The sequence below is a fragment of the Choloepus didactylus genome, chromosome 20 (assembly GCF_015220235.1).
Source record: "Choloepus didactylus isolate mChoDid1 chromosome 20, mChoDid1.pri, whole genome shotgun sequence".
Lineage (NCBI taxonomy): Eukaryota > Metazoa > Chordata > Mammalia > Pilosa > Megalonychidae > Choloepus > Choloepus didactylus.
The window spans coordinates 33792997-33805393 of NC_051326.1; the positions used below are offsets into that span (position 1 = coordinate 33792997).

Below are 12397 nucleotides of genomic sequence, written 5' to 3' on the forward strand. Positions count from 1 at the left end.
GCGACTACAAGAAGCAATGAAGCTGTGAGATGTGCAGCTGGGTGGATGGATGTTGAGTATAGCATTTTGGGTGAGGCACACCAGAGGCAAGAGGACAGGCATTGTAACACCTCACTGGTATGGACTAACTATGGTGTGTAAACTCTGAGAACTGAATCTTAGGGCACAACTTGTCAGGGGAATGCTTATTGTGGTAGTCCCTGAATTATGGGCTCTTAGAGAAGTCACATCTGTTCCTGAGTTGTGGTGGTTGTCTCTGAATCCTGGGATGCTGAGCTCCTTGTGTGTAGCCTGGTGAGTCTCTGGAGCTTTGGATGTCTGTGTGACACCTGAGACATGGAGCTAGAGCTTGTTGGCTGTGGGTTTCAGTATTGCCCCGTACAGCAACTGTTAAAAGAGAGGGAGTTCAGACTTCAGTTGGAGATGTGGGTGAAGAGGAACTGGTTGGGACTGGACAGGTTGGGCCCAGGGGTGGAGGATGATACTGACTGTGTTTTGAAGCTACAGCTTTTGTGTGAGACCAAGGGAGGAGATGTTTGTTTGTAGGATCTGTATTTTTTGTGGTGCACTAGATAATTTGACTTGTACGATCAGTTTGTTTGAACACCATAGGTGCATGGAGTGGTGAATGGGAAGTGGGATTCAGTTTGTTTATACAAGCTGGAGTGAGATCCTGATACATCCCAGAGTGATATGGGCAGAGAGTAAAAGTGTATGTGCAGGACCCTCTGAGGAACTGGGGAGAACTGCGGAAATGTTGGACTTCCCCACCTGGGTTAATGCTGATTTTGCCACAAACATTGAGGACTGCCAATTTGGTGGCTGAGCCCTTGATCTTGGTGCTTTCCCTTGTGGGGCTGGTTGCTGCAGGGGAGAGACTGAGCTTGCTTATGGTTATGCCTGGGAGTCTCCCCCAGAGAGCTTCTGTGGTGCTTGGATGTGGTCCCCTTTCTCTCTGTGATCACTTGGCAGGTGAACTCGCTGCCCTCCCCCCTGTGTCGAATATGACACCCAGGGGTGTGGACCTCCCTGGCGATGTGGGAGATGGCTCCTGGGGATGATCCTGGACCTAGCACTGTGGGATTGAGAGGATCTTCTTGACCAAGGCGGGGAAGAGAGATGGGGCAGAATAAGGTTCCAGTGGCTGAGAGATTTCAAATGGAGCTGAGAGGTCACTCTGGAGGGTATTCTTACGTGCGATATAGATATCACTTTTTAGTTCTTGGTGTGTTGGAATGGCTAGAGGGAAATACCTGAAGGTGTCAAACTGCAATCCAGTGACCTTGATTCTTGAGGACGATTGTGTGGCTTTGTGGCTTGCATGGTGTGACTGTGTGGTTATGGAGGCCTTGTGGCTCGCACTCCCTTCATCCAGTGTGTGGACGGTTGGGTGGAGGAATGGGGACAAAGATTGGGTGAGAAATAGGATGGGATGGAGGGGATGGAAAGTTTTGGGTGTTCATTTTTGCTTTTGATTTTGTTTGGAGTGAGGAAAGGGTTCAGGGATTGATTCTGGTGATGGGTGTGCAGGTGTTTGGTGGTGCTGTGAATAGTTGATTGTGCACTGTGGATGACTGGGGTGTGTGTGAGTGTATCTCAATTAAACTGTATTTAAAAAAAGTAAATGAACAATGGGGGGAGGGGAATAGGATGTTGTGGATGTTCTTTTTAATTAAAATTAAAATTTTTTTTTTTGACTAATGAAAATGTTCAAAGTTTGTGGTGGTGAATGTACAACTGTATGATGATACTGTGAACAATTGATTGACACTTTGAATGTATGCTATGTGATTATATATCAGTAAAATTGCATAAAAATTTATTGAATGGAAATAACAGCAGACTGGATACAGCAGATTGGATTGGTAAACTCAAAGACAAGGCCAACTGAAATTATTCCAGCTGAAGCAATATTAATTTAAATAAAAATTATTGATTTAGGGTAATACACAGGATAAATTGATGGGGAATATGAAATTAGGTGTTAGGATTTATTATGGGCCAGGACTAAGGTGAAGGCAGTGGAATAAAAGGAAAGGATAAATGCAAAAATATTACAAATTTATGATTATTGTAATAGTTTTTATTATAAAAAAGAATTGAGAAGCTGGGGGCTCTGTCTCCCCACAGAAGCTTTGAACAGCCAGCAGGAAATGACAGAAACATCTTTCTAAAAGCTCCCAAAAATAGTTAAAGAATTGCAATAACGGCAAATGCCAAATCAAGAAAAGGCAATTTGTAAGTGGTGGGATCTTGTGGTGCCCTGGCTGGCCTCTCTCTGGTGCGGAACCCTGATTCCAGTTCCAGACAGAACAGAGTTACCCTTGTGCACCTACTGGAAGCATGGATATCTGGCCCAGTCTGTCTGGTGGTGGCCTGAGAGCCTTTCCATCCCAGAAGTTGCCCTGCATGTAGAAGGTGGCTCACCGAGCTCCCCTAGAGAATGCTGTGGAAGAGCAGTCAAGTCATGCTGCCTTGTAGGGATTGCTGGTTGTAGGACATACAGTGCAGTACCTGGGATTGTCAGGAAACTGTTTCCTAGAGAAGAGATGACATTCATATCCATTTAAACAGGGAAGTTCCTAGGGCTGCATGCACATCCCCAAGACAAGACTGTACACAAAAAGGATCAGGGAGCCCCCTTGTTTTAGCCCAGAGCTATTCTCCAGTGTAATTGTCTGGATAAGCCCTGAAGGAGAACACTCAAAGAGGTCAAACTTCAGAGACTGGGAAAAGCATTTTCTGTTTGTTTTTTCCTTCTCCTCCTCCTGTTCTTTTTCTTTTTCTTTTTTGTTAGCACCTGACATTCAAGGAAAGCTCTCTCATAACACTAGGTGAATTCAGGCTTAAGGAACAGACACCCCAGAATCTAAATTCTAGTGATAACACGTTAAAATATCAAAATGCCCAAATCTCAACAAAAGATTAGAAAACATACAAAGAAACAAGAAGTGGTGACCCAGGAAAAGGAGATAATTAAAGCATTAGAATGCTGTATTGAGGCGGCTCAGACCTGGACATTCCAAAGACTTTTAAAAAATGTTTCTAAATATGTTCAAGCTAAAGGAAAACCCAGACAAAGAACTTAAGGAAATCAGGAAAATGAGGTGAACACAAAGAGAATATCAATAGTGAGATGGAAATTATGAAAAGAACCAAACATAGCTGAAGACCACAATAACAGCAATAAAAAGTTACCAGAGGGGTTCAGCAGCAGATTGGAGCTACCGGAAGAAGGTATCAGTGATATTAAAAATCAGAACTTTGAGATCATCCAGTCTGAAGAGCATAAGGAGCATTCAGTCTGAACAGAGCCTGAGAAACCTGTGGGGCACTGGCAAGTGTACCAATATATATACATTGTGGGAATCCCAGAAGGAGAAGAAAAAGAGAAAGGGTCAGAGAGACTATTCAAAGAAATAATGGCTGAAAACTTCTTAAATTTAACAAAAGACATGAATATACACATTCAAGATGCTCAGCAAACTCCAAACAGGATAAACTCAAGTTGGCCCACACCTTGCTGTTATAAACCAACTGTCAAATGCCAAAGAGAGAGAATTCTGAAATCTGCAAGAGACGTGCAACACGCTACATACAAGGAAGTCTCAGTAAGAGTAAGTGCTGATTTTTCATTAGAAACTATAGAGGCAAAAAGAGGGGGATGACATAGTTAAAGTGCTGAAAGGAAAAAATTACCAACCTGGAAATCTACATCTGGCAAAACTGTCTTTCAAAGATGAGGGAAACCTTACATGGGACCTGACTCCCAGGGTTGTAAATCTCCCTAGCAACGCAGGATATGACTCCTGGGGATGAATCTGGACCCGGCATCGTGGGATTAAGAACATCTTCTTGACCAAAAGTGGGATGCGAAATGAAACAAAATAAAGCTTCAGTGGCTGAGAGATTTCAAATGAAGTCGAGAGGTCACTCTGGTGGACATTCTTATGCACTACATAGATAACACTTTTTAGGTTTTAATATATTGGAATAGCTAGAAGTAAATACCTGAAATTACCAAACTCCAACCCAGTAGCCTTGACTCTTGAAGACGATTGTAAAACAATGCAGCAAGGGGTGACAGTACGATTGTGAAAACCTTGTGGATCGCACTCCCTGTATCCAGTGTGTGAATGGATGAGTAGAAAAATGGGGACAAAACCTAAATGAAAAATAGGGTGGGATGGGGGAGGGTAATTTGGGTGTTCTTTTTTCTTTTTCTTTTTTATTCTTATTCTGATTCTTTCTGGTGTAAGGAAAATGTTCAAAAATAGATTGGAGTGATGAATGCACAGCTATATGATGGTACCATGAATAGTTGATTGTACACCATGAATGAGTGTATGGTATGTGAATAGATCACAATAAAACTGAATTAAAAAAAAAAAATAAGGGAGATAGAAGACATTCCCAGGTAAACAAAAGCTGAGGGAGTTTGTTACCACTGACTAGCCCTATAAGAGATGCTAAAGGGAGTTCTGCAGGTTGAAAGGAAAGGACATTAGACAGTAGAGTAAAGCCACATGAAGAAATAAAGATCTCTGGTAAAGGTAACAACATGGATAAATAAAAATGCTAATGCTATTGTATTTTTATTATTAAACTCCACTTTTTCTTCCTATAGGATGTAAAAGGCAAATGCATAAATTGTAATGATAAATCAGTAGCTTTGGACTCAATGTATAAATAGGTAACTTGTGACATGAACTACATAAAGGTGGGGTTTGGAAGGGCATAGGAACATAATTTGTATATGCTGTTGAAATTAAGATGGTATCAAACCAAGCAAGATTTTCATAGATTTAGGATGTTAAATATAAGCCCCATGGTAACCACAGAGAGAGAATCATAGAATATGTAAACTCCTAGAGGCAGAAAGTGGAGTGCAGATTACCAGGGGTTGGGGGCAGGGGCAATGGGAATTACTGCAAAATGAGTGTTGTGTTTCTTTTTGGGGTGAAAGGAAAGTTATATTAATGGATGCTGTTGACGGTTCTGCAGCAGTGTGAATGTGATTAATCCCACTGAATGGTATACTTGGGGGTGGGGGTTGGGATGGGAAGATTTATGTTGCATATATGTTTCCACAATTAAAAAAAAAAGTAAAGAGAAACTAAAGAGGTAATAACAATTAAATGCAATATATTATAGTGGGTGGGATCTAAGAAATGGAGGAGAAAAGGCTCAGAAGGACATTATTGGGATGTAAGAAAAATTGGAATATAGGCTATAAACTTTATATCAGTGTTAGATTTCTTGAACTTGATAGCTGCACTTAAGGTCATTACATAAGTGAATATTCTTGTTCGTAAGAAGTGCATGGAAGTATTATGTGCTCAAGGAGTATGATATGTGAAGCCTGCTCTCAGATATTCACAAAATAGATAGAGGCAGATCGATGAATAGGAGATGATAGATAGATAGAATGATACAGCAAAGGTGGCAAAATGTTAAAATTGGCAGATTTGGGTATCTGGAGGTGTGGGGATATGTTGGAGTTCTCTATAAGAGGTTTATGTTATTTTTGCACCTGTTCTGTAAATTTGAAATTATTTCAAAATAAAAAGTTAACATAAATAAATAAAAAGATTTGATAGCAATTGACAGAAGAGCAGAAGTGGATATAAAGAGTTGGGGGAATTAAAGGAAAGTCCAAGTCTTGTAGCTAGCTAATACATAGCCTCCTATGTGCCAGATACCTTGCAGTGTATTTTTTATTTACTATCACTAATTCTTATAACAATCATTCAACATGTGTTTTTTTTTTATCGCTAGAAACCTGGTACTCATAATGTTTAAGTGACTTGCCAAAGGTTAAGTGACATATAATAGTTTACAGAGCTGGGATTTGATCCAGATCTGGCCGTCTCTGAGGTCTATACTCTTTCCTATATATTATATCATTTCCAGCTTGTGAGACTGGGAGAATATAGTATCATGGACACACAACTAAAAGTATTGGAAAGAGGAAGAATTTGGAAGCATGACATGATCATGAACTATCCTATTAGAGGTATCCTTTTGAGAACTGGGAATACTAAACTACTAGTGTGAAGCAGAAAAGCTATGGTTGGAATTGTAGCTTTGGGAGTGATATGATTATAGATTATGGTTGAAGTCATTTAGAAGTGGATAGATTTGTTAAGGGATGTGTTGAAAGCTTGGGGAACAAATTCAAGTTTGAAGTAATAGAAAGACTGGGTGCCTGTAGAGGAGAATTAATCAGGGAAATAGATGGGACAACAAAAAGTAAGGCTTTGTGGAAATTAAGGGAAGAGCTGAGAGTTTGTAGAATGAGAAGTGATCTATGATATAATTCATTTATATCTTTCAATATAAGAGAACTTATATTGTGCCAGACACTGTACTAGGTGCTAGTAATATAGTAGCAATCAAAGCAGACAAGTCTCCTGCTCTCCTGGATTATATTTTGTTTGGGAAGGCAGATAATAAATAAGTAAAGGAAAATATATTTCGAAGGAAATCAATAAGTCATTGCCAGAAAATATCAAAAAGTAAGAAAGACTAAATGGGAATATCAAGAAAGTTAAGATCCAAAGGACAAATAAAGAGTCAACAGAAAAAGCCTGGGGAAGAGCATTTTCAGATAAAAAGAAAAGCAAACACGAAGTTCTTAGATAGTAAAGAACTTGGTATATTTGAGGAATCAAAAGAAGCCAATGTAGCTAAAGTTGAATGAGCGGGAAGACTAACGACAGATGAGATGAGCGAGTTTGGCAGGAGCAATTTATGAAGGCCTGGTAGTACATGGGGAAGCCATTGAATATTTTTGAGGGGAGAGAGATGGTCTAGTTCTTGTTTTAAGAAGATAATTCTGGTTGCTGTGTGGAGAAAGCATTGTAGGGGGCAGGATTGGAGGTTGACAAGTTAGGCATTATATACTGTGACAGATGACTGGAGAATTAATAAGGCATGTATATTATATTTGGAGTAAAAATCTCTGCAGGTTGCTTCTTACTAAAACTTCAGTGAGGTTATTTTAGATCTTAGAACCTTCATTGTCATTTTTCAGAGAATGAAGGGACAGATTCAGAATTTAATTTTTTTTTTGATTTTTGTCTTTTTCTACCCTTTTGTGCTTAAAATAATTAAGCTGTTTAGGAAGAAAAGTTCATGCTCTTGGCTGTTTATGGCATTTTTGCCTTATTCCAGTAAAAGTAACAGAACTTAATGGGACAGATTCTTTTATATCATTTTTGAATTTTGACTTCTATTAGAACATTTGTTTCTATTCCCAGTTCTGCTTGTTTTTAAGTTGGTACTAGCAGTATTAGACCAAGTGTAGTCAGCCTCCAAGTGACTTTTGCTTAAACTTTTTAAGCTCTGTAATGTTTTTGTTTTTAGCATGAAAAATTTCAAACATGCAAAAGCTGAGAGCACTGTATAATAAACCCCCATGTATAACCATGTTTCAGTATCAACAACAGTTAACTTGTGGCTAATCTTGTTTCATCTTTACTTCCAAACACTCCTCACCACCCTCTTCCTCTTTATTTGGAAGCAAATTCCAGACATGTCGTTTCATCTATAAATATCTCAGTATGTATTTCTAAAAGGTAAGGAGTTTTGCACATTTTAGTGTTTTATTTTATTCTCTCTTAGAGCACATAATAGATAACCATATATCTGGTTTGTCAGTGAGAATCCCAATTTATGCCTGTAGTCCTAGTGTTTTATTACTAGAACCCTTATTCACTTAGAAAGGTGTTTCCGTTTGGGTGATCAATTGTATGGTCCCCTAATATATATGAAGAAAGCCTTTTCATAGTGTACGGTAAAGAAATTCTTAAGTAGTACCTTCAGTATTGAGTATTTTTCTAAAAGTGTGTCACTTTTCTATTTTCATCAGGAGAGCAAACTCAAGTTCACTATTTCAAGAAATTATATACTGAAGTACATATAATTTACAGAAGTCAGAGAAAGAAAGAATCTTGAAGCATATGGTAAGGAACTGAATGATAAGCTGTATTACCTTATGTCTTTTTTTTTTTTTTAACTCCATTCCCTTCTTTCTTTGTTATTATTTGACCATAATTAAGTGCAGAGAATATTCTTTTGAAAACATAAAGATTTGAGCATATTAGTCAAAAGGACAATGCTAATGTTTTAGAAATATTGACTTACATTTTTTGGGATATTTGACTAGCTGTTTATTATCCAAGGGTAGATTATGCACATTTAGGCTTTTCCATGTTAAATATTACTTTAAAATTTTGTTGTCCTTATTGCTTGCTTTACTTATTCACACCTTTTATTACATTGCCATAAACTGTTTTATTTTGATTTAAAGGGTGAGAGAATCTACCAGACCTTTAATAGTTACATATCTTTAGCAAAGGAAGAAGCTAGAGATAGGGATGAGCATCTGTGAAGTCCTATTTATTTTATATTACCTAATAGTACACTTGTTTATGTATCCTATCTCTTATGCTAAATGACATTCCATGAGAGTAAAAATATCCATACCAAGGATTGTTACACATTCTAGATTCTCCTACAGTCATATTTAGCTTTTCTTAGACTTGTTAAGGGTATGGTGAATACTTTTTGGAAGACGTGAATGAAAGAAATTGAGAATATGCTTTAGTACTGAATATGATGAATTTAAGTCAAGATAATGTTTGAGTTTGAGGTGAAATCAAGTGGTAAGTTTCTGTAGCCTATGATAGTAACGTTTGGTCAGAGAACAGGGCTAGGAATGTTGTTTCAAAATTTACCTTCCCTTCCTCTGTCCTTTCTTTTCATAGTTATACAGTATATTGTTATCTCCATGTACTTATCTCCATTTTTGCAGATTAGGAAACTAAGGCACAAGACCTGATAGCAAATCTGTTCCAAAGGATAAGAAATAATGCCTTTTCTTTCTTAGTGTCCTTTCTAAAAGACCAAGTTCCTATCTATATTTTAAGAAAGAGCTGCTCTCTGCTAATGAAAGATAAATGAGGATGTCAGTCAGTAAGCATTTACTATGTATCTACTTAGAGTAAAACAACACTATAAATATTTTTTTTCATATTTTTTACTTGTGTAAGGCCAGAAACAAATTGGGAACTCCATTTTGTCTTTGGATTGCTGCAGCTGTTTGGTCATTGTGGTTTTTTAAATAGCTCAAAAGGAGACTTTCATGTTAGGAATTAATATAGCTACCAAAGATGATAGCAAAGATGATGCCCAGGTATAAAATAACAAATTGTTGCACACATTTCTGCCTTCTGTGAATTTAGTTGATCATCATTTTAAAGGTCTCGAATGCTCTAGATCCAATTAAATAGGAGGAGGAGGATGAGGATTGTGTGTGTGTTTGTGTATAAACTGAAGCTATTTTTGGACACTTAACCTCATCCATTTCTTTTCAACCGCAAGTAAAATACCCATACCAAACAAAATCCATGTTGAACTTATGTTCTATGAAACATACACCAGTTGTATTAGATTCCATTTGTATTAGATTTAAACATTTTCTAGAAATGTCCTGGGCAATCTCTTTTTTTTTTTTTTTTTTTTTTTTCTGGGCAATCTCTTAAAGACTGACAAAGTTCTTTTTCTTTTGCAGGCCTGATTGGTGGCAATGACGTCGATAAGAGGCTGAATATTTATTTCTTTTCTAACCAGCTGTTTTATACCTGTGAATATTAACTATGCATATTTGTTGGTCAGCAAAACCAAGGAACAAGAGCTATGGCGGTTGAAAAAGTCTGTCTGATTCCAGGGTATTTTTCCTGTTTTTCATCATCAGGGACTTGCACCCTTTTATCTCAGCAACAATGTGGTACCTTGTACTGATTGATACATTAAGGACATGTTCCTTGGTCAACAACCAGAACTTAAAATCTGCTGGAATAGGGGCAGAGACCATTTCAATTACAATTGAAGAAAATGAAATTTCCATTTTATTGATGCCTTGTACAGAGAACATACTAACTCTTAAAGAAATGTGTGATTAAAAAGAAGATGAGTTTTGTCTAGTAGAAACTCATGGTTATGGCAAGGGACCCAACGTGATAAGTGGGGGCAAAAGCCACAAAGGAACTCATGACTGGCTATACCATGTTGCGGAATGGGGGAGTGGGGAATGGAGGTCAAACCTGTATGTTACGGTGGTCCAACCGTATCCGACTCACATGGCTCAGTTTTACGCTTTTCATCATTCTGGTTTTCTTCCCTCTCATTGCTCACTATTATCTTACCACTCTAGATGAGGCTGATGAGGCAGGCAAACGGATTTTTGGCCCACGGGCTGGTAATGAGCTGTGTGAGGTAAAGCATGTGCTGGATCTCTGCCGCATTCGTGAGTCTGTAAGTGAAGAGCTCTTACAGCTGGAAGCCAAGCGGCAAGAGCTGAACAGTGAAATTGCCAAGCTGAATCTGAAGATTGAAGCCTGTAAGAAGAGTATTGAGAATGCCAAGCAGGACCTGCTACAGCTCAAGAATGTCATTAGCCAGACAGAGCATTCTTACAAAGAGCTGATGGCCCAAAATCAGCCCAAACTTTCTCTGCCCATCCGATTACTCCCAGAGAAGGATGATGGTGGCCTTCCTCCCCCAAAGCTCATACGGGGTTGTCGGCTGCACAATTGTTTTGATTATTCTCGTTGCCCTCTCACCTCTGGTTTTCCAGTCTATGTTTATGACAGTGACCAGTTTGCCTTTGGCAGCTACCTGGATCCCTTGGTCAAGCAGGCTTTTCAGGCTACAGCACGAGCTAATGTTTATGTTACAGAAAATGCTGACATTGCTTGCCTTTATGTGATACTAGTGGGAGAAATGCAGGAGCCAGTAGGGCTGCGGCCTGCTGAACTTGAGAAGCAGTTGTATTCTCTATCCCATTGGCGGACAGATGGACACAACCATGTCATCATCAATCTGTCAAGGAAGTCAGATACACAGAATTTACTCTATAATGTCAGTACAGGTCGTGCCATGGTGGCCCAGTCCACTTTCTATGTTGCTCAGTACAGACCTGGTTTTGATTTGGTGGTATCACCATTAGTCCATGCCATGTCGGAGCCCAACTTCATGGAAATTCCACCACAGGTGCCAGTTAAGCGGAAGTATCTGTTCACCTTCCAGGGTGAGAAGATTGAATCATTGAGATCCAGCCTTCAGGAGGCCCGCTCCTTTGAAGAAGAAATGGAGGGTGACCCTCCAGCCGACTATGATGATCGTATCATTGCTACCCTAAAGGCAGTACAGGACAGCAAGCTAGATCAGGTCCTGGTAGAATTTACCTGCAAAAACCAGCCTAAACCCAGTCTGCCTACTGAGTGGGCACTGTGTGGGGAGCGTGAAGACCGCTTAGAATTACTGAAGCTTTCCACCTTTGCCCTCATTATCACTCCTGGGGATCCTCACTTGGTTATATCGTCTGGGTGTGCAACACGGCTCTTTGAAGCTCTGGAGGTTGGTGCTGTCCCAGTTGTGCTGGGGGATCAAGTACAGCTTCCTTATCAGGACATGTTACAGTGGAATGAGGCAGCCCTCGTGGTGCCCAAGCCACGTGTTACCGAGGTTCACTTCCTATTACGAAGTCTCTCAGATAGTGATCTACTGGCTATGAGGCGTCAGGGCCGTTTTCTTTGGGAGACTTACTTCTCAACTGCTGGCAGTATTTTTAATACTGTGCTGGCTATGATTAGGACTCGCATACAGATCCCAGCTGCACCCATCCGGGAAGAGGCAGCAGCTGAGATCCCTCATCGTTCAGGCAAGGCAGCTGGAACTGACCCCAATATGGCTGACAACGGGGACCTGGATCTGGGGCCAGTAGAAACAGAGCCACCGTATGCCTCACCCAAATACCTCCGCAACTTTACTTTGACTGTCACTGACTTCTACCGCAGCTGGAACTCTGCTCCAGGGCCTTTTCATCTTTTCCCCCATACGCCGTTTGACCCTGTGTTGCCCTCAGAGGCCAAATTTTTGGGCTCAGGTACTGGATTTCGGCCTATTGGTGGTGGAGCTGGGGGTTCTGGCAAGGAGTTTCAAGCAGCACTTGGCGGCAATGTTCCACGAGAGCAATTCACAGTAGTGATGTTGACTTACGAGCGGGAGGAAGTGCTTATGAACTCTTTAGAGAGATTGAATGGCCTCCCTTACCTGAACAAGGTAGTGGTGGTATGGAATTCTCCCAAGCTACCTTCAGAGGATCTTCTGTGGCCTGACATTGGTGTCCCCATCATGGTAATAGAAAAATGAACAGTTTGTTTTGCTGCCTGAAATAGTACTTCATTCTTAATTGCTTTTCCATCTTTCTGACTTGATTTTAGCTGTCCTAACTTCAAGTAGTGAGGAATTTTGTATCCGTATAGATTTCTTTTCCTATGAAACTGAGGCTTGGAGAGGTTACTCAATTTATTCAGGGTCATGGCTAGAA

The 12397-nt window shown here is 39.8% G+C and overlaps 1 protein-coding gene across 5 annotated transcripts in view; it reads left to right on the forward strand.

Moving 5' to 3' along the window:
• EXTL3 (exostosin like glycosyltransferase 3) overlaps window positions 1-12397 on the forward strand; it is a 199125-nt gene that overhangs the window by 107390 nt on the left and 79338 nt on the right. For all 5 annotated transcript variants that reach the window (XR_005213359.1, XR_005213358.1, XM_037813159.1 and 2 more), the window contains exons 2-3: window positions 7874-7967; window positions 9578-12204. Coding sequence is in view for 3 of the 5 variants with exons in the window: in XM_037813159.1 (XP_037669087.1) it covers window positions 10057-12204 (2148 nt within the window). In the remaining 2 variants the exon portion in view is untranslated. The remainder of the gene's footprint in view (window positions 1-7873; window positions 7968-9577; window positions 12205-12397) is intronic.